This window comes from Harpia harpyja, chromosome 5 (assembly GCF_026419915.1).
Source record: "Harpia harpyja isolate bHarHar1 chromosome 5, bHarHar1 primary haplotype, whole genome shotgun sequence".
NCBI classification, from domain to species: domain Eukaryota; kingdom Metazoa; phylum Chordata; class Aves; order Accipitriformes; family Accipitridae; genus Harpia; species Harpia harpyja.
Genome location: NC_068944.1, coordinates 31,178,414 through 31,201,457, shown reverse-complemented (window position 1 = coordinate 31,201,457; position 23,044 = coordinate 31,178,414). Strand labels below are relative to the sequence as shown.

Genomic DNA, 23,044 nt, shown 5'->3' with positions numbered 1-23,044 from the left:
AACTGTAGACTTTGAGCAGCTGAACTTGGAGACACAGACGTCTTTTCTGAATCTGGTACCCAGAGGCTGGCTGGAATTTTTAGCTCTGTGATGGTAAATGGTTAATCTTACTGCTTTCCAGTCCTTCAATAGGGGTATAATACTAGAACTAAAGGTTTGAAATATTAATGGCACACTGTGCTTTTACCAGTAAATGTTCCTGCTGCATTTCATGATGTTCTTGTCTGTTTGTAGAGATAAACCTTCGTATTTGTCTTTTGTAGGGTTTTAAAAAAATACTCGGGAATTCTGATTGGGAGGACTTGGAACAGGTAATTGATGCTAGGGCAAACTACAGTGTGCAGGATATTGAGATGTGGTTGAAGAGGGCATTGAATAATTGGTTGGACTGTAATTTGAGGGGAAAGATTAATTTAAATGAAAACCTATAATCTCATCTTTTGGAGACCAGTGTGTTTCATGCTGTCAGTTTTCATCAAGTTAGATACCCATAGGGTAGGGTGGAAATACCAAATTAATTCATCACTGAAAATATATTTCATTGTTACTGTGAAATATCTTTTTTTTTTCCTTCTCAAATTACTTTAAATGCCCCCCCCCCCCCCCCCCCCCCTTCTTTTCAAGAAGAAAGAATCGTAAGCTTGATAAAACATTTGGTGTCTTCCTGGTATTACTAGCACAGGCAAACAGTGACTGAGACATTCACACTCCCAGTGTGTGTTATTTTGAGTCAGGTTTTGTTGCCTATAGTATTTCTTTTCAACTTAGAAGGTACAATCCACCACCCTTAAACAAATAGTATTACTTTCTTATGCTGTACTGACTTTGACTTATTGGTGGCTTTTAAAAAATCTTCTTTCACTTGCTTTTAGTAGTCAGTCATACTTATTGCTGCAAATTCTTTTTTTTTTTTTTTTTCTTTTAAGGTGGACTTTTTGCAGAATAGATTCATAAGGGAATAATGAAAGGCAGCCTTTTCCCAAATAAATCCTGTTTGCAAAACAGATTAGATGATGATGTTGGACAGAGTTACAGTAGTGCTGTAATGCTGGGTCAAATGCAGCCTGATTGCCTCGTTTGGTGTTGCATCTTTCTGTACCATCTGACTTATTCTGCTTCAGAGATTGATTCTGCCCACAGGGTTAGGATGAATCCCAAGTAGTGTGTCAGTGCTTGTCTTGGGCTTTCAGCTGGGGACAAAGGTAACTTTCATATCTGCAAGAGCTTGGCATACAATTTTTAAGATACGCCGCATTATTAAATCCTTCTGTCATTGTTAGCATGTTCCTATAAACTTCTGTTTGCTTTACTTTGGATCCATTCTGGGAAACTTGGCTATTGGCTTTTCTGTTTTGAACTTCCCAGGGCAGGTGATGGAATTTTTGGTTTTTTAGGTGTAGCTGCTGAATAGGGAACTGTTTAAATGCTGTCCCTTTTTCTTAGAAACAAAACCAAACCAAACACTAACAAACCACTGCAACAATGGCATGCCTTTGTGAAACTTGCACAGGTAGTGTTTTCACAGGCAGCTGTGAAGTCTCTGTCTCAAAAGACGGTAATGGATAAATCGCATCAGTTCCTCTTCTAGCACACTTAAATAAAAACGCATTGGAAAAAACTGTAAGCTTCATGATGCTGTAGACTTAATTCCCTGGAGTTATAGTTTGTAATGGAAAATTGTAGCTTCTGTGACTGGATTTCTTGTGTTATGCTGCCTTATGTCAATATTTTAAATGTCACTCTGAATTTGTGTTTCAGGAATTACCAGAAATGGTTCTCTTAAAGTTTTTTCGACCAGAAAACACACCAGTACCTGCAAGACCAACACCAGAGCAGCTTTCTAATCTTATCAAGACAAGTCTTCATTATCCAGAATCTTTCAATCATTCTTTTCATCAAAAAAGGTTCGTGCAATGTTTTCTTCAGAAACTTTTGAAATATTTTTAATTTGACATAAATAATGTTGAGAGGTGCTATGTGGGTTACGATACAAAAGGTTAAAGTCTGGTGTGCAAGGGTGAAATCTTGCACAATTCTTAAACTCACTGCTTCAGAATTGTATAGGTAAAATGGAAGTTTCATGTAGAGAAACAGGCTGTAATACCACAGTTGACAGTTTTAATGTTAACTAGTAAAGTTGTTAAACTTACTGCAGGAAAAATAATTACTTTGCTGGCTTTGTGTTTATTTTTGGAGTCAGAGTAAACAGTGTGACTACTGTGAGGAGGTAGACAGAAAGTAAGTGGTGGTGACTTAAGTCAAAAGAACTGCATATCTACATCATCTGACTTGCCAAGATTAGCTGCACATGGTTCTGATTTATGTTGGAAGGAAAGGTGGTAACAGTTTAGATCACTGGGGCTTGTCTCCTGGAAGAATATCAGAATTAACCTCTGTCAAAAACCAGACTGCTAGAGTGAATTAATTGGGGCCTGTGAAAGCCATGAGTCTTTCAAATTAAAACGATCTTAACAAAGCCCTCTGGATTCATTTCCAGGTATGAAGTGAATTGTACTTGAAACATAAAGCTACCTAGTTAGGTTTGTGTTGTTTTATCTGAGAACTCTACTGTATTATACTTTTTTCTAGAATTTCAGTTAATATAAGTAAGTGGCCAAAAGAAAGGGATTTCTTTCTTAATAAAAATCTAATATTGAAACGTTTTATAAGGTGGCATGTTTTAATGACAGTTACAACGCATGCATTATTCCAGTAACAAGTTCATATCTTATGCATTTTAGTTGCTAATTGTTCTTTTCTTGTTAGTCAAGTTTAGGATATTTAAACTGCTAAGCAATGGCAAGGAATTCCAGTGACAGAAATCATTTGTTGTATACATAGAGCTGTTTCAACTGCAGTAGATTGTGTACCTGCCTGTGGATATATTGGGGTCTTTCATGCTGCAGCATTTCTTATAAAAACAATCATACTAATTGTGAGCAAGCAGAATATCGACTAACTGTATTAGTTTTATTCAGGGTAAAGGCTTAAATTAACACCAAATGTGTATGTGCTGTCTGTTCCATTTGGGCACTGTTCTGGCTAAAACTTTAGGCCAGATGCCAGCAATTCCTCTACAGGAGACAGTGCGGAAGAAAAGTATCTAGACAAAATGCACTAAACAGCGGTTCAGAGAGTAGCATAGTGGACCATGTTATCCCATTCTGAAATGTCTCTTGTCATAACAGTAGATTTCCTGTAAACTAGGTATTATTAATGATTTTACTAGTCTTTCTCAGCTGGATGAAGCAAGGTGGTAACTTCATTTGGCTCAATTGAGCCAATGCTGTTTGCCTCAATTAATAGCTTTTATTATAGGAAACTCTAGTCAATGTAAATGATTACATTGCTATGTACACTGACTGTTGCATAATAGACAACTACATGTTAATTTTATATTACTTGAAATTTATTTTAATTATTGAAGAGTATAATTAAGGCTATCCAGAGTAAGACTTTTTTCCTTTACTATGGAACTATTTCTCTTCGCAGCCTCTGTCTGGTACCTGTCACTCTCCTACTTTCCAATTGTTCCCAGGCTGTTGTAGATGTAATGATTGATTTGCGGCATAAAACAACAAGGTAATGTGTGAATATTAATAAAACTGTATTTTTTGAGACTGCTTCCTAGTTTTGAGGAGTGTTGTAATCTTTTAACTGTATTGAATGTCTAGAATATGATTTTTTTTCAACAGTGGCTTCTTTCGTAGAATGGAAGATGATAAAGTAAAGGCTTCTTACAGTCAAATGGGAGTCTTCAGTCAGTGCTCAGTTTTACTTTGCTTCTGACTGTTGCTAAGACAGGACCTTGAATTGTGGGTCTTGAATAGTTAAACTCTGCAGATCTTTTCTAGGAAAGTGGAAATGCTTTTGAACTAGTGAAATATGAACTTCAGCAACCTTATTTTATTAAACATATGTTGTGGGGTTTTCATTTTTAAAATATCAAGTAATTTGTAGAAAACTTTTGAAGTTTAAAGTAGTACTTCCTTGTGCAATTTAGCTTAGTATAAGATGTCATTGAACCTTAGGTGTTTTTAAGACTTCACCTCGGTTTATCAGTTGATTCTTATGACTGGCTTTTTGCTTAGAACTGTAGTATTATGTATGAAAATATTAGCACTGAGGAAAAGTTTTGTTAATTGTTTCTAAAAGTTTTACTAAGGATTCTGTGGGAGAGAGAATTCTGTACCATGATACACCATTGTTAATTTTTCCACATTTGTTAACTCATATTTTGGGTGACACCAGCTCACCCCTGCCCCCCAGCAGACATAATGCTACTTGGTCTGCTTACCACAAAATGGACTCTGTGGGATCCCTGACTGAATGGCAGGAGGGGGAAGGCAGATTGTGAAGACATTGAGGTAGGCTTAGTCATGGGGAACACTTGCTTCTTGCCAACAGTCTGTCCAGGCAAGTAAGAAATTAAAAGGCCATGGCTTAACACACAGGTTCAGAAATAGAGAACAGAAGACTTAAGTCTGTTTTATTTATCAGTTGAGATTAGGAAGCTATTCAATGATCTGGTGTGTTTTCACAACATGGTCATGCTTTGTAACAGTGTGGTAAGACATCTCTTTGAAAGGATAGTGTAGTCAAGTGCCTTGAAGTGTCCTAAAAGCAAACAAAAAATGAAACACACCTCCCATCCCCAAACCAATATATATTAATGCAATGTCTCTAAAGCAGTGTATGTCCACATTGACTACTTCTGTGACATGCACTCTGATTTAACTTTAGTTCATGGGACAGGCCCAAGAATGCCTTATGCAGGGTTTCCAAAACCTGTGACAATTTGGATCTTGTTACTATGTCTATTGTTAAGTGCTATGTGTCCATTATATAAAAAGCTAGGAATATACTGAAATTCATTATACATATATGTATGATTAATGTTCTATATATAGTGTATGGTATATTGGGAACCAAAGAAATGTTTCAAACTTTTGTACTGATTCATCTGAGCCAAGGGGGAGAGCTGCTGTAAAGGAGTGTGTTAAGTGTGAGTCAAAGAACACTAAAAAGTGTTTGTCAAGAAGTAAGGACCCAGAGTTAAATTGAGCTAATGGGTGAACATAGGGATCCATGAAGATACCCAAGGGTACCTTAGGTATTCTGTCTCAGTGTGTGTATGTTTGTGGGGATGGGTGTGTACGTGGATGTAGATGTAGTAGGAAAGAGGACATAGACATGACCTTTTCTTTTTTCGAAGCTGCATTTAGCATCTTGATAAAATGTTAAGTGCAGTTCTGTCTATATCTATGATTGCAACTGTTATCCTTTCAAAGTCTAGCTTTGTCTTGCTAGAAGAACCTTAATCTCTTAAAGATAAGGGTGGTGATGTGGGAAACAAAGCAAGCATGATGCATTTGGGGAAGGCAGTGACTTAAGGGAAATTATTGCAGACAGTAAAAAAGACTCAGTAACTTTAAGTCATCAAAGATGACTGGTGGTGGGCACTATCACATCCAAAGACTGCCAGAATAGTAACTTAAGTTTCCAGTTCCTGGCTTTTGAAAAGAAGTTTTTGGAAAGCATAAACAAGCATCTCTTTGTAAGGGACAGTGATGGACACACAATGCATTCTGAAATCTTGGGGAAAACTTGCGGTTGAGGGAATCACGTAAACTGGTATGTATGGTTTGAATACAGAGAAATAACTTTGCCTTCTTTTTCAGCCCAGAAGCACTAGAAATCCATGGATCTTTTACCTGGCTCGGGCAAACACAGTACAAGCTTCAACTTAAAAGCCAGGAGGTCTATAGCTTGCAGCTGAAAGCTTGCTTCATTCATACAGGTGTCTATAATCTCGGAACACCCAGAGTATTTGCCAAGCTAGTGGACCAAGTTACTTTGTTTGAAACGAGTCAGCAGAACTCCATGCCTGCACTGATTATTATCAATAATATCTGACCACTTCCTGAAAAATATCACACTAAAAGACAAAATAAATGGGATTCTTTTCTTATATTGCTGGTTGACATTTTGCTGCAGTTTTTGGAAATAGCACCTCAAACATCTAACTTGTTACTAAAGATTGTGTAGGAAAGAAAATAGTAAAATACTCAGATGACTTGTCAATTTATTTCTCAATGCAACGCACGCTGGACTGAAAATACGTTTATCCTTTTATAATGTATTTCTTCTCTGGTAATTAAGATATTCATAACACAAAATACTCTTTAACTCCAAATCTGAACATATTTGTATGTCCTATGCCCTGTCAAAAATGCAGCTTGACTGCTGTTACAACTTCCAGCATGGTGTGTTAATATTTGTGGCTGTATTAGGATATGGTTCAGGAAGAAACCCTCATTGGCTTTTTCCTGTCTGAAGCCATTAGTCATGATAAATCCCAACCTTACTGTGAAGTTCAATAAGGTGTCTCAAATCCATTTCTGTTTCTGAGTTCTTCAGTTTAAAATTTTGGTTTGAGTTTTCATGTTTATGGAAACTGGTCATGTTTCAAGGTTTACATACAAGTCCCACCTAAGGTGTTTCAGAAATAATTCCTTCAACCAGTTTGAGTATTTTCTCATTCATCTCAACACAGAATGCACTATTTCACAACCATGAGATTGTCATTTAAATTGTCACTTGCTTTATTATGTAACTATAACAATTGATCTGTTTTAAAAAAAAAAAGCTACTCAAGATTTTCAAGAAATGTATTATATTTATAACAAATGTACTGTAAATAGAATAAAACATACACCATATTCACTGTATGGACTCGTGGCCTTTTTTCCTTCCTTTTTATACAGCTGTAGCAATTGACAGGTGCTGATACTGTATATATATTCTGTACTGTCTTCATTCTGGCCCTCTGCTCAGGTAAAGTTCCTGTCCTGTTGCCACATACAGTGTTGGTGTACATTGAAACTTGTAGCAGCTGCTATATTTGCCTTTTGAGTTCTTATCCAGTGTTCCCAGGAACAATCCCCAGAATTCAGCTGTCTGGGAGATCTCAGTTACTTGCTGTTAGCTAGGGATTTTTAATTTGAATAATAGCTGCTGAATGTAGGGAAGGCTGTGTGATGTAATCAAGTGCAGCAAAACCAGCTAAGAGTTAGGAGTTATGGTTTGTGATGGGTTAGCTGAGTGCAAGGGAGATTGAGCACCTAAGACTTCTGACAGTCTGCTGTATCTTGTGGCTGAAGGTAATTCCTTCATAGGACATTGACTTAGGAAACAGTATATCTGCCTTCAGATGCCTATTTTTCTTTTTAGACAAGGTTTCCAATTTTACTTGTATGCAGTACAACTGTATGACTGTCTCCCAGTCTTAAAACTTCCTGAAAAGTCTTAGAACTGATTCACAGCACAAGACCTTTTGTAGTCATAACATGACTGTGGATCATATTGATTTATCAAGAGAATACTTGAGTATTATCTAACAAATATATTGCTTCTGGGGGTGAGGGCTTTTTTCTGCTGTTGGGCAGATTGGAAGACTACTCTTTCTAAATGACTGTTGGCATTGTAGCCTTACACTAAGTCATCAGTCCTCTTTTCATCTTCGCACTCTTTTAGGGAAAGAGAAGTCATTATTGATGCCATTCAGCTATCCAGCTGTAGACTACAATTTTCTAAGTCACAGTTGGTGTATTTTTAAGACTTCTTCAAATACTCAAGTGGCACAAATCACCTTATTCTGATAGAGGATGTTTCCACAAGAGTTTTGTGAGATATGGGTCGGAAGTTTAACTGCTTTTTTTTTCAGCCTGCCAGAAGAAACTGGTAAGAAATAGTATCTCCTGTGATTTGGAAATTGCACTCTTGTAAAGAGCAGGCTTGACTAACAGTACAAAACTACCAGGCTGTGGTGTCCTGGTGACTGGTGTGTTACTTGTCAGTGATCCTAACTTTCAGATTAAGTAAACCAACATTTGCCGTTTCCGTTAGTGCTAATCTAGTTAAAAAACTGTGATAAGATACATTATGTAGCTTGGCTTGAAGGAAATACTGTGTTGAGACTGACCCTTCTTCATGTTTCTGAGAATGTTTATAGGGTTATGGTGAGCTAATGATGTGGAAAGAAGCTAAAAGAGCTAGAGTAGTGTTTTCTTTTGTTCAGCATGGGTAAAATCAGCAGCCTCTTCAATGATGCAGTTTTGTTTGTGTATCTAGACATGGATTTTTTTTTTGTACATATACCAAGTATTCCCAAAGAGTTCTTGACAAGGCAAAGCTCAGCAGGATAGGCTGTCAACCCTATTATTATAATAAGCCAGACTTTAGTTTTGCTGTAGACACAGTATCATGTAGCTAGAAAAATCCACCCCAAACGAATCAAACTTTTGCTTTCTCTTCACAATTAAGTGAAACCTCTCCTTTATTTTCTTTCCTTAGGTGGTGATTACAAAAATACTGAAGTCTTTAACTTGTCATATTCTAAGACAACTTACTGAAAAGCAGTATCTGTCACACTAACTTATAAAGCTTAGCATACTGCTACAGAAGAATGCTGTCATCCTGTGTCCAAGGAATGACTATTTTGTAACCATTAACATGCTTTATTTCCAAATTGGCACTGGTTCCTTCATGGTGCATTGCTCATGATGCACATTATGCTGTGTAAAAAGCATGGAGCTGTTCAAAATGTAGTCATTGGCATGTCAGAACAGAAGCTGCTTATGTGATTGCTTAGGTGAGGAGCTAGCGTGGAGGTAGAGCTAAACCTGGCTCCTTAATGAATTCTCACATGGAAGAATGTGTGCCTATGTATGGACCCACAGAGATGATGAAAAACAGTTGTATTGAAATGAAACTTGTCTTGCTATTGAGCAAGTAAGTATCTCTGCAAAGGCTGAAACTGTTACTTGCAGAGCAATATTCCTTCAGAAGAATCCTGTGAACCCGCTGCAAGGCACAAGAGCATCCTAATGCATCTGTCACAGCAATGCTACAGCTCAGACTAGATCAAAATGTTGCATCTTACTTTGAGATAGCTAGAACAAGCCCTCAGAAATTACTAGATCCAGGGGATCTTTGTTGGTTTTAGCAATCTAATGAATTTTCATTTTTTACTACTTCTGTAACATAAAACCATTAGGGGGTTTTGGTGAAAAGCAAAATGCCCAGTTTCATTCTGGGCTGGAATACTTGGTATATGTACAAAAAAAAAATCTATGTCTAGATACACAAAAAATCCTGTTTAAACATTCTGTGTAATGGAATAAGGCCTTAACTAGCAATAAATACGTAAGTCACTAACAAACTTGCTCCTAAAAAGAGATGAATTCTGCCCTCAATTTCTGACTTAAGGGCGTGCACTGGTCCATCCTGTGCTATGGGAATTCAGGTGGTTCTAGGCTTCTTTGCCAAAAATTGGTGAAATGCTGCATTGGCAGATTACTGTTTTGTGCAATGCAAATCTGGAGTAATAAGGCTTTACAGTGTCTTCAGTAGACTGTGAACGTGATATAGAAAGCATGCAGTATTTATGAAGACATAGTTCGTGAATGGAGAGAATACCAATCTGTGCAGCTGGTGACTTCTACACTTTACATCTCTTCCTTTAAGTTTGAGAGTGAATTCTAATATTTGAATCCATTGTATAAATAACATTCATAGTATGGTAGCTAAATTGTTTATTTACTTGCTATTCTTCCACTTGCTCTAGTAATTCAGCTAGCCTGTTCTGTTTCTCTCTTCTATAAAACAGCAAAAATAGTCTTCCTTGGTTAGTTTTCATGTGCACATTGAAGTAGGATGACTAATACTCCATATATTTGTAGTTTGCTTACAGAACTTGTATACATTTACTAGTACATGTGACTTGGGGCAGTATCTAGTGGTGTTCTGCTTGTATGAACTGTCACACCTCCAAAGTACTTATAATTAAAGCTGCTTAAGAATATTAGAGAAGAATGCCACATGGAAGTAATAGAAGTGACTAGGTGGCTGAATGGTACAAAAATTCAGCTTAAGTTGCTTTGAGTTCTGCGTGATGCTGTCTGACAAGGATGCTGAGAGAGCTGTCTGTCATGAGGAGTTAGGGGGAATGTAGAAAGTGCTCAGAGGGAATGGGCTGAGTATGTCTCATGAAAGAGCAGTAGGGAAGGAAGAAGAGAGGAGTGGAGTTGGACAGAGCTTTCCAGGTGAAAACTGGGGGCCTTCACTGTAATGAAAAATAAGGATGATGGCCAGATGGTGCCTGCAGGCAGAGTGATTACCAAGGGAATGACCTCAACTGCTGCTTTTTTGAACCAAGAGGACCAAAATCTGGCTTTTAAAAAGATGGTTGTTGTCATTCAGGCAAACTGAGTGAAGGTATGCAAGCTGGGCAGGAGGGTTGAAAAGGAAGGGTCAGGTTTAGAGAAATTGTGGGAAGAAGAGGGATGGGATCTCATAGTTTGGAACCAGACAAGAAGGAAGAAATGGAGCAGAGCAGCACAGGAGAAAGCCCTGGCAGATAACAGGCAAAACCTATTTGCAAAAAATGCTTAAAAGTCTGCCTGCATCTTGAAGCTCCATTTAATTTGTTCAGGCTCTTAACCACAAGTTCTGGAGTAATTATAGTTGGTGGTTACTAGAAGAGATGAAACCTTTAATTATTTTGTGGGCAAGCAAAGACTGCTTTTAATGACTCACTTGCAATTAGACTGGCCACTAGTATAGCAGAAGGAATGGCCTGAATCTCCTTTATAAGTTTCACAAAGAGGCTCCATTTTGTGCTTCAGTTACAATATTTACCTGAAGGGAGATTTCTTTGATTATTCTTACTGTTCTAGGAGATGACTATGATGTTATAGCAAGATCTTGTGCCTTTTCTGGTCTCGAGTATCAATCCCCATCTACCTTCTCAAAAATAGTAGCAATCATACTAAATGCAGTATTCCCCTTGAATTGTGTACTTTATTCTAAAGATTTCTTAGAAGGACTGGTTATACTGATATAGCTGTGGAGTTTTCAGAACTTGTCACCTCATCCTGTAAACTAAACTCTTCTATGCATTGAAACAGAAAAAATAATCTTAGCTTTAAATTAAAGTTTAAATTACTTATGACAGAAACTCATCTTTAATATCTCTATCTTAAACTACGTTATTTAAATCCTGTTTAAACATTCTGTGTAATGGAATAAGGCCTTAACTAGCAATAAATACATAAAAGTCATATACTTTGCAAATTCACAGGATTCTAAAGTAGTTGTCTGAAATAGACAACAATTAATACTGCTTTTGCTATAAACTTGTAGACAAAATGGCCATTTCCTTACTATTGTGGTTGGTTTAATTTTAATTGACTATTACTGTCCTATTAGAAAAATGTCTACCAAATTGCTTTAAATACATAAGAAGTCCATCCATACAATGGATTTAGAATTCTGCATAATGCTGGGCTTTCACAGTACAGTTATTAAGACAGGTAGTATTCTCTTGATACTCGGCCGGAGTGAAAAGCTATGCTCTCTGTAGGAGTTGGTTACAACTTCAAGTTTGGAGATAATTGGTCTTTGTCACACAGCCTGAATTGATACTAATTAGTAAGAAATCCTCTGAAGTCCACTTAATTTAAAAGCTGTTTCCTAAAATTAAATTTAAAAGCTGCCATGTTTCTGAAATCATGCACTTGTACTGGAAAGACTTTTAGACTATCTCTACAGTGAAACAAGTAGGGCTAGCTACATAGGGTCAGTGAAAAATTTACTATGAAAGATGAGGAAAAAAATCTAAAATGATCTCTTTCAATTTCAAAATAATAAAACTTTAACTTTCTAATTAGAAAAAAGACATTGAGCTAGTTTCCTAGTTTCTCCGTTGCATTTTCATAACAACAAAAATTTCTGAAATAAAAGGCAACTTCTCTAGTTAGATTTCCCAGAGACTTTGAAAAATTCCACTCAAAATACTTTAACTTCTGCATCTGAATTTTTAGAGTGATAAATGAGATAGGGAGTATCATGTAAAAATCAAAAGCAAAGTCACAGAGACTGTCAGTGATGCCCCAAAATGTAGGTAGTTCGTGGGAAAAGCACCATAGACATATACTGAGAAGGTTACGGATAAATCACAGTAACTGTAAAATGTATCCACTACACTGGCTTTGAAGATATATAGACCATTATAGGGAGGGAAAGTGATCTTATTTTTGTCTCCATCAAGAACCTGATACTTGACTGAGGGCCACATTAATTCAGGTCCATTCCTATCCTTACAGCTCATGTAGTTTCTTCTGGTCCATGCAGTATTTGGATCTGGAGACTGTTCCTCTAGCAAAGTCCAGCTTTGAGGTTGAGAGATGCAGTTGGCATCATGCACAGTCAAAAGATAATCATAGTTATGCATTCTGTTTATTTCAAGTAGAACAACAGGGACATGCTCCTGAAATCTATTGTTTTCCCATAACTTAAAAACTGGCACCCAAGGATTTTTATAATGTACCAGAAGAGGACATCCCAGATTCATAAAGTTATATTTGATATGTAGATCGTCCTGCTGTATATCTTTTCTGGCAAGAAAGTGTGTATCTCATATGTTATGGCTGATTGTATAACTGAAATTATTTCTCAGTTCTGCTTCTTGAATGAGGCCTTTGTCACATGCCGTTGCATTTTTTTACAATTCTGATATGTTTTGTAGGTGGGCAGGACACTGCAACAAGTGCAGTCGGGGGAGCCACATCAGTACAACTGACTGGGTTGTCAGGGATATCCACAGTGACAGTAGACATCTCTCCATCATGTATGCTGTCACAGAAGTCTGTCTGCAAATTCAGAGAAATACTGCTGCTTCAGAATGCAAGAGGTATTTGGTGTTTCCATCATATGTAAATCCCACTTCTATTACATACGCACTGAAAGCCAGCACATGGGCATTGGTCAGTGTTGCCAAGGGAGTGGACATTTTGCCTGGCTTGGGCACAAAGATGGCCTTCAAAGTTGGACTTTCATAATAGATCTTGTTCTAGAAGTCTCCCATGAGGATCTCCGCAGTCCAGAACTGCTCAGTTCTCCAGACTGCTAACTGCAAATTGGGCTTGCATTTATTGAAGTCATATGGCTGGGTGAAATTGCTAATCACAGAGCTGAGTAAAGTCAGCCACCCTCTTTCTTCACACAGCATCCCTGTATTTTTCAAATCTATGCTCTCATCCTTGGCAATGTGCACTATGCTAGTGACCCAGCTGATGCTGCTATAGAAAAGGTGTCTGTCCCGGGTCAAGACTGCAATCTGGGAGCTGCTAGCAGTCACAAGTAAGAAACTGCTGCCAGGGAAGGTAGTGCTTTGAAAAGTCTCCAAGGGCATGATAGTCACTTCTTCCATGATCAAGCCATTTTTGGCAGATATAAGCAAAGCATCTGTTGTCCAAAGGATGGTGAAACCCCTCAAGGCAAGAGTCTGCATACGTCAAAGCTTAGCAAGGCCTTTGGGCAGCAGGTGGAAGGTGGCAGAGCTATGGCTGGACATATGACTTTTTGGTACCATTGTATCTGAAAAAGGTCTGTGCTGCCTTCCTTGCCCCATCCTCTCCGCTTCTGTCGATCAACAGGCCAGTCACAGCAGAGGAAATGAGATTGTAGACCCCAAGCAGCACTCCTTGCTCTCTTGTACTAGTCTCAACATGTGTAAAAGTGTAAGACCCGTCCTGTGAAAGGAAGATGTGGCTGTCAGAGACTGAGTGCCTGGTGTCATAAGCAAAAAGGGTCCACCTGAGCTCCTTGCACTGGGTGTTTGGGACTTTGGACATGGGGGATGTGACTCCTGCTGATGGGACCTACCTGTTGAGGTTCTTGAAATACACGTAGACCTGGCTGTTGACCACCATTGAAACCCTGTCCTTGTGCACAAAGGTGACGGCACTGATGGTGCTGAAGGTGAGGCTTCCTTGGCTTCAAGTTCTGGGATGGAGAGCGATGAAAATGTCCTTCCCCAGGTACACAGCCACCTTTGCGCCCCCCCCCCCCGCCCCCCGGGGGCCATGCCCCTCACAGAGGTACTGCGGGACCTCATGTGGGTGCCTCTTGCCAGCTTCGCCAAAATGCGTGGAGTACGCCAGCCGCGTGTGGCTGCACCCCAAGCCTCCCGTGTGGCCCCACAAGCAGAGCTACAGACACAGTTTGGCCGCCAGCGCCCACCAGGGCCCAGGTGCCATGTCCCTGGTGGCTGAGGGCCAGTGGTGGCTGTTGCGGGGGGGGGGGGGGGGGGGTGCTGGGGCTGCCCCAGTTGAGGCTGCATGGCTGTTAGCCCACTCCCCCCCATCCGAGAGGCTTTTCTGCTAACAGTCGTGGAGGTCGAAGGTGGAGGAAGCGATGGTGACCACCCTGGGTACTGCTGAGGGGCTGGCTTCGGCGCCTGTCTGGCCTGGGGTGGGGATGTGCCAAGGAGAGGGATTTCACAAGGAAGAGGAGCCGCCTTCAAAGGGCTCTTCTTCAGCAGGTGGGTTTCTTCTCAGACCTTCTTGGCCATTGCCTGAGCACAGGGAAGGTATTTTTGTTAAGCAGCTGCACTGTACGGCTTCGTTTCTGGGTGGTGGTCGGCAGGTTTTTTTAATGTGAAATTAAATCTGCATTAATGTGTGATCTAAGCTTAGGTTTGAGCGCAGCCTTCGCTATCCCCTTGCAGGACAGCCACTAACCACTGGTGCTGGGGGTCTGCATCCTGTGTCTCACGAGGTGACCCGGGCTGTGTCCCTCATATTTGCTGGTGCCTAGAGGACAGCAGCACTGTCCATTGCCAGGCCATGCCTTTTAATCACACCTAGTGATCAGGTAGCACAAGGGAACTCATGCAGGTTAGAGACCTGCATGTCTAGATAGTGATTTTTATCTGAATCATTGAAGGGGGAGGGGAACGGGCCACAACCACACTTTTTTTCTGGATCTTACGATGTTACCAGCTCTCCTTCAACTACCTGAAGCTTAAGCCTTGTCTGAATTAATCACTAACTGTTGCCACTAATTGCAGAGAAGAGATTGCCAGTCCTTGGCAGGGCGGGGTGTTTCTCCCTCCAGCAGCACTAGGGCAGTGGTGCAGCAAGCAGAGGGGAAAGGGGTGGCATTGCCCAACCCCCTGGAAGTGGGAGGTGGGAGATGAGACGGGAGCATTGTATACCTCTCCAGTTATGCAATACTTTTCTCTCTGATACTGAGAAATACAGTTAGTGGTTCTGTCACATTACTACTCCTCATGTCTTTTCTTACGCCAGTGGCAAGTTGGAAGATTGCTTGATTCCGCTATTGCCTACTGTATTCACTGAGCATTTTATCAACAGCTTTGTGAGCTTTATCTACTTTGTCTTTAGTATTGAATTCCTGTCTCAGGTGCCGTGGGAAATATATAGAAATCGCATTGCTGAATATAGGTGACTGCTCTCCTTTTGTATCCAAATTGAACGAGTTGAGCACTGCTGCCATCTAGTGCTTTCTGCTTCTAAATGTCTGTTCCGCCTCAGCAGTAAGTGGACGTCGCTTTTTGTTTTCTTCTCAGAGCCGGATACTGGAGGTGCCAGGAGGTCCAAGCCAGCTCCAGGCGAGACTGTGGGATCTAGGAGTCTCTCAGTCAATCTCTGTGTGTGAGACAACTGAGGAGTTGGCTACTGAAGGGACCAGGAGGTCCCACTACTGTGGAGACCGTGGGGTCTGGAGGTCAACCAAGAGACCCATCCACATGTGTCTGTCTCTGTATGCAAAGCAGCTGGAGATAGGAAGATCTAAGGGTCAGCTGCTGGGTAGACTGAGCATCTAAGGCCAGTCACTGGAAGGATCCTCGGACTGAGTGTGTGCCTATGTGTGTTGGTGTGAGCAAGAGGGCTCCTGTGTACCAGCAACTGGAGTAGGACTGTGGGCATTGGGTGCTCACCTGCCTAGATGCCTGCAGCTGGGAGGAGACCAAGGATCTGCGGCCAGCTACTGGGTAAACCAAGGGTCTAAAGGCACTTGCTGCAGTATCCATAGTGTCCTTCTGAGGGTGTGTGCATAGCTGGGAGCGAGGGGGTCTGCATCAGCAAGTGGAGTGGAGCTGTGGCCCTCAGGGCTTGTAATTGTTCATGTGTCAGCAGCTGGGGAGACCTGGGGTCCAGGGGCCAGCTCCCGGGCATCCTGAGCACGTGAGGCCAGCTGCTGCAGGGATCCACACTGTATGTGTTTCCCACTAGCAGACCTTCATCCTGATAAGCCATTTGTGTTTGTGTGACTGCTGCGTTTTCTTTCTGTTTTGATCTGTGGGGCTGGCCATGCGTAAGGTGTATTATATGCATGTATCTGTGTGTGTGCCTATTGGGAAAACGTGCTCGCTCTCACTACTGGCTGAAGCCGAGAATGTGGAGCTGCAGCAGCCTTGCCTCTACCAGAACAGATTTCAATAACTGCTAGCATCACTTCAGTATCATTCAAAACTTCAGGTAAAAGAAGGGGGTGTGTGTGTGGGGGGGAATGTAGGGAGAGCTCAGTTCTATAATTAGAAACTTATCAATAGAAATGTTGGAGATCTATGTCTCTCCCACTGAGTCCTTACACAGAAAACCAAGTAGGATTCTTTATTATCCTTCACGTCATAGATAAATATTATTGACTCTAAGGATTCAAGACTTGAAGCTAACAAAGGAAATGAGCACCAATTCACTTTCAGTTTTGACTATGACTAGGTTTTGCTCAGATACAAATTCTCTAGTGACCTGTGCCTTGAAACATCAGCTTTTCTAAAGTGAGGGTTATGTGTTCCTTGGTTAATATGCTTTCAAAAATTTTAGTCCTAGCTCTGTTTACTAAGTAGCTTGGGACTCCTCCTGGAATTAAATGTCTTCCCTCAGGACAGGGAAGTCCCTAAACTATGTCTATGAGTGCAATTTCTTGATGTTTGGGAGAAGTTCTTAGTATTAGGAAGTGATACTGTTTCGTGAAACAAACTCAACCTCACTTCGATTTCACTTTTGAGATAGCATTTTGCTAAGTTCAGCAGCAGAATACAGAAGTTCAAAGTAACTATTCTTTGGCAGTTACTTACACTGTGTGTTGCTCCAGAAGGAACACACAAGTTGTCAATATAAAAATAGAAGAATTTTCACTTTCAGTGTTCGGATTTGTTGACAGAGTTCCTGTTCAGTAGAAATAATACTCAATACCCATGGCCTGTGTGGGTCCCACTGCATAGGTTGCATTTTGATCTGTTATCAAATAGATAGTCTTTCCATGTGTAACAGAGCCGTTTATGTATAGCATGTTTGTTAAGATAAAAAGATAAATATAATCAATTATTTTGGGTTGTGAGAAACATTCTGTCAAAGTGCTAGAGTGAGTGGAAAATACCAGTGCCTTGGGGAGGAGGAAGATAGTGTATAAATAGTATGATGAAAATGAAAAAAAAATATTTTGATGGTTTTCATTATTTAAACCTGAGATCACAACAGCTACATAATGTGAGGAAGCTCAGTAATATACCAAAGCGTTCTTACTGAAATAAAGCAAGCTTTTCCTCCACTGACTAAACCACAAAATTAAGACTTCTATTATTCTTCAGTTGTGAAATCCAAGTACAGCTGCCTTACTGAAAGCAGTCACCCTGCCAGTGAGACTGCTTGGAGGAGAATGGAATCATATGTGGTACAATCACGGCTACGCTCAGATTAACGTGGACAGAATTTCTCTTCAACTTTGTTCCCCAAAATAATCACGAAACATAAAGCCAGACTTCCAACTTTACTCAAAAGATTTAATTTTAAAGCTCATCTAATTCAATATCTACTGTGATACAGAGCTGTCTATACTAAAGTGTCATCTAGCCCAGGTATCAAAAGTCAGGTCTCTGAATTGCAATGGATACAGCAGAGACTCCTGGATGCTTTTCACTTATTCTAGTCTTACTCCAGTGAGATAAGGGATTATGTCTGAGTATATTAAAATATAAAGATGTCTGCAGTAATGGAAATCCACTGAGGGAAGTTCAGCCTTTCCTCATATGCACATTGCTATTATTTCAGTCACTTGAAATCTTAATGTTTGCTGTCTTTTCAAAATTACCCTTGAATAATTTCATGAACAAAATTAATTCTATAGAGTAAAAACTAGACTGGAATGGAAGATGATAATTTTTTCAACACTTCTGTTTTTAAAACCATGAATGCTGATTAAATGTATTCCAGGACTGAGTGATTTCCGGATCCCATTTAAATAAAGATTTATTTACTATTCATTTCTATCAGTTTACAGGAGTAAATCATTAATTTGTAAAATGTCACACGGCTAATGAGTTCTGCTAATTGCTTTAGTGGTAGCTGAAAAAGTAAAAAATTAACATGGTTTAAAAAATGTTGCTTATAGACTATAGCAGTGTATAAATCAATTCAGCTGATGCTTGCAAATGTTACTCTTTTGGGTTTTCCTCTTAAGTTAGAATAGATGTGGTGTTCTCCTGCTGGTAATAGTGGCATAGTTCCTTGCCTTGTTTCCTCCAGGACAATGAAAATTCTGCTCAAAAAAACCCCCTGACTATAACTGTAGATTTTTACTTACTGAAGGAAATAACTTAGTGATAGTCTTTAAGCAGGTGCCTCATGATCCCTAGGTATTTAGAAGCCCTAGGATGAAGGAGATATTTCCGTATGTTGAGGAGGTTGCAGAGAAAGTAACAGTCACTTCTGACCAAGAAAATAAATACTTCTTGAAATTCACAGGCAAAACATTTCTTTCTTCCTATCCTTGTGAAGAAACCATCAGGCGATATGCCCAGCTTCCCCCCCTCTCCCTGCAGATGCTACTGTCAGGGGCATGCCAGAGGGAGAGACAAGAATGTGCCTGGGGCATGGGCTCCACTTCTAGTTGCTGACACCCAGGGCGGTATTAATGACGTTTGCTGTTGCAGCCCAAGCCTGAGCTCTTGGACCCAGATGATACTTTGAGACTCAGCTTTTTGTAATATGCACTGCTGGCTCTCGTGATGCCAGGGAAACACTGGAAAACATGATCTGAGTGTGCCAAAAGCTCTGCAGCCATAAGACAAGTTTAAAATAAAACAAAACAAGACAAAATCCCTCCCTATTGCAACACCGTGGGCAGCTGAAGGGAGCTGCTGGAGAAAAGAAAGGGCAGTGGCAGCTCAGAGCACTTCTGGCTCTGCCTGGGAGGAAAAATGGGAGGCCTATGAGGAAAGACTACCCCAGAAAGTTTTCCTGCTGTGACAGAACCGACTGAGCGCATCAGTGGAGTTAAGGAGGCAAGGCTCAGGAATCGCAGCTAATACCGTTTTTCTTCTTAACATCTGTCCTTAAGGATCGTAGTTTTTATTCTCCAGACCACAGAGTGGAGATGTCACTGCCTTAAAGGTTCATGTTCTGTTTCTGGCTGCTTTTCAAATCCACTCTCTTCATCTGTAGGTCAAAGAAGCCCTAAGCATTCTGGATGAATTTTATCCTCAGCTACACTAAAAACACTATTAAATTTAATTATTCTTTTATAGATGCAAATTAGAGGAGAATGTTTCTTGAACTTATTGAAATGCCGTTTAGAAATATATGTATTTTTAGAGTAATATGTAGAACTTTTTCAATAACACAGCCATAAAAGATTACAAGGAGATAGGGAATATTTTATTGTTACTTGTCACCGCATTTTTTCCTACTAGGTAAGAGGTTTTTTTTCTCTGCAAGCCAGAGTTCAGAAAACATGAGTGGGTGCTGAACATAACCCTCAGAAAAGTTTTCTTCTGTCCAAGGCAATACTATAGTTTTGTTCAGTATGTTATGAAACTGGCTACTGGCTAGAATTTTTCTGAAGACTTGGTAGGTATTTTTAGGATTTTACAATATCCTTTCTGAGGGTGTGAAACTTGACATTGATGAAGATTGCCATGAAAATACATTAATTTTCTTAGCATTGAGAACTTCCCATTAAAAATGGGAAGTTTGAACCCCTTTCAGTGAAAGGTTTTGCACAGTGATATGCTTCTGTTACACAAGACAAATGAGAATGTATGCATTAGGATGACAGTGGAAGGGCAGGTATGTAATGGAAATCTTCTTTACTGCACTGCCATCTTCCTCACTTTGGCTGCTAGGTATTGGTGGAAATCAGGGGCAGTTGTGAAAGAGCAGCTTCATGGCATGCATATATATATATATATTTTTTTTTTTTTTTTTTTTTTTGTCTTGAACAGAAGCTTTACAAGGAAAACTTGTTAAATTTAAGTGTATAGGTTTGAAACTAGCAGCCTTTCTGTGAGTTGACGCTTTGCCTGAGCTGTCAGTGCTCTGTATCTCAGTGTGAGCGAGGACACCGAGTGACAGGGAGGTGCCAGCCTTGCGGAAGCCCTGCAGTGCCAAGCAGCTCTGGAAGAAGAGTATGGGAACAAGAGCCCAAGCACCTGCTCGTTCATTGATCACATGAAACAATCCCAGAGCCAGCTGTGGGACCAACACAACAACTCTAGCATCCTCAGGAGCAGATGGGACAGCAGTCCAGAAACCTCTGCTTGCTCAAAGAGCTATGGTCCTGTGCTGTCTGGTGGTAAATGAAAAGGGGACTGTGCTCTCCATATTGTTAATCAGAGCAGTTTACCAAATACAATCGTCTCCTGCAAGTGTATTTGGTCCTGCTCATTATGAATGCCCTGCATCAACCATCTTGGTAAAAATCCTATAAGCTGCTGTAGATAGTTAAGTTTGTTAAATAGGTAATTATTCTCATCAGGGGTGTTTAGTCAGGTATGGCTACTTAAGAATGATAATACAATTCCAGCACAGGGTTACTTAGGCAGTAGCTGTATGATGGATGCATTGACCGATGCAGCGTTTCCAAGACACTGAAATGAGAAATAGATCCAACATTGACAGCACCACAGTGGGCACTGGCTACTGGCTGAGGAGAAAAAAAGTCAATATCTTCATTTCAAAATGCTGGTTTTATGCATGAAGAGTACAAAACCAACTGTTTGACACACTACTGCGGTTTGACACTGGATACTACTGATTAATAGAGTCTTTGTGTCTATGAAATGAATTGAAGTTTGCCATATTTCTTTAAGCAGCAAGGACAAAAATCCCCAAGTCCTTTTGAGTTCAAATTTTGTCAAAGTCAAGGGGAGATTTGTCTGAGTAAAAACAGAATAAAATCTTTAGGTTTTGGACTAATAAGCAGACATGATCATTCCCCTGCCTCCAGCAATTTTCTTTTTCTCTCCCTAATATCTTTGGGTTTTTTTTCTGCTTATAATTCTTCATTTTTGGTATAATTTTTAATTTTTTCATGGTTCCAATCCATGCTTTAAGTGGTAAAACATTACTAATAACACTTGTTTTAGTCAAGGTACAAGAAGGAGGCTGAGATTAAAAACAACTTCATTATAGTCAAGTATTTTTAATGTTTCACTAGCTTACACTGCTTTTCTTCATGTTGTATGGGGATGTAACTTTGTAAACAGACAAGGTTCTCTGAAAAAATCAGCCATAGTGTTTATAAGATTTTTGAGGAAAAGTGGTTTGTTGTTGCAACCAAGAATTTTCATAGGAAAATTCTTGACTGTGCAAGAGTATAACAAAGCACAAAAAAGAACATATTCTGAGCATAAATTATAAAATAGACAAACTGATCCTTTAATTAAACTGTAATTTTAATCCCCAATTGCCTTTTTCTAGAAGCACATTTTTAGATTTTTTTTTAAAATTTATTAAATGTTATACTGTTGCCGAAATCCGGAATAAAACTCCTTAACAGCAATGAGAAGTTAAGAAGCAGGCACTCCTTTATTGCAGCGCTGGGCACACGGGGGATCGCTCCACCTATCGTGTGCACCTGTCTTGTCTAATGATACAGTTAAATACACACCTGTTATACATATTCATTAAGTTTCTGGGAAATGTTATATATAATCATCAACTTTCCAGTAAATTATTAGCATATGTATATGTCTCTTCATGCAGGTGTAGCAAAGGTCTCTGGTGGTCTTCAGAAGCCCTTTGGTGGTCTTTCATAGTCTTCCTCACTTGTCCGCTTCTTGACCTCCTTTAGCTGATTCTGCGCAGTATGATTCTCATCACTATCTTTATTAGTTTGCATAAAAATGTATACTATGTTCTCTTTTGAAATCCAACCTTTTCAATGATTGGTCTTTCAGTTTGTTATCAAAATGAGAAAGGTAGGGAGTTTTCAAGAAGTAAATCTTCTTGGCTTCTTAAAAGAAAATATAAGCCAACGATAATCAGCTAAAAGTACAGTACTGCACATTCTTTAAGTTCTTTATCTACTATAGTCACACACTATAACTTTATATTCCTAAGATTTTAGCTGTAATCAGATTTGATTTCTTTTAAAATGTAACAATACTACTAAGAATGTACAGATGTACAACTAATAATATATGATTCCTGAAACAGAACTGGCTTTTGTCAATTCTTATTTCATATTTGATTATAATTGTTTATACTTGGTGTTAAATTTTGCAAAGGCATGGTACTGTGATATGTTTTAGATAAAACACAGTATATTTTAGTTCAGAGTAATTTTTGTTTCTTGTATAACATATATGGCATAGTGATTATAACCCTCTTCAAACAAGTTCTAAAATTCTCATTTTAGTGTGTTTGTTCTTGAGGTAAGGCAAGCTGTCACCAGACAAGTAAAAAGGGTCTGGGGGGAAACAAATAAATATTTAATCCCAACTAAATTTATTCTGCATTTTTTTTGAAACATTAGTGTCCTGATGCTGGATCTAAGAGGAAGTGATAGGAAATGAGAAGTCTGAGCAGTGGTTGCACTTGGGGTCCTAAGAAGAGAAAAGGGTGGAAAATGGTATCTGAAAAGTGCTATAGATTTACTATTTGAAATCACCTATTCCCACTTTGTTATCAGAATGGAAGAAATAAAGATATAACCACCATTCCTCAACTTGGATGGGAACAGGAGATTAGCATAAAAGCTTTGGGCTCCCTCTCCCTTGGACTCCTGTAGAAATATCAGGAAAGAATAGTGGTGGCTGATAGCTCTGGTGGCCATTTCTAGCAAAACTTGAGGAAAATGCTGATAGCGCTTTTCAGAAGCTAATGCACTTGTATACATTTAACTTGTGTCCTATTACAGAAAGCCTCAGGATTTTAGTTGTTTTGGAGAC

General features: G+C 39.5%; 2 protein-coding genes across 5 annotated transcripts in view; one reads left to right on the top strand and one right to left on the bottom strand.

Annotated features, from left to right (window-relative positions):
* TRAPPC8 (trafficking protein particle complex subunit 8) overlaps positions 1–6,731 on the top strand; it is a 57,647-nt gene extending 50,916 nt beyond the window's left edge. For 2 of the 4 annotated variants that reach the window (XM_052786948.1, XM_052786946.1), the window contains 4 exons: positions 264–311; positions 1,759–1,904; positions 3,493–3,582; positions 5,682–6,731. In XM_052786948.1, coding sequence (XP_052642908.1) covers positions 264–311; positions 1,759–1,904; positions 3,493–3,582; positions 5,682–5,916 — 519 coding nt within the window. In that variant the 3' untranslated portion in view covers positions 5,917–6,731. The remainder of the gene's footprint in view (positions 1–263; positions 312–1,758; positions 1,905–3,492; positions 3,583–5,681) is intronic. The other 2 variants (XM_052786949.1, XM_052786947.1) reach the window with 1 other exon arrangement.
* Positions 6,732–11,908: 5,177 nt separating this feature from the next.
* On the bottom strand, positions 11,909–12,680 carry LOC128142267 (cation channel sperm-associated auxiliary subunit delta-like). Its single transcript, XM_052788208.1, is given in 2 exon segments — positions 11,909–12,559; positions 12,561–12,680. Coding segments are annotated over 2 exon segments (771 nt in total).
* Between the last annotated feature and the right edge of the window lie 10,364 nt (positions 12,681–23,044).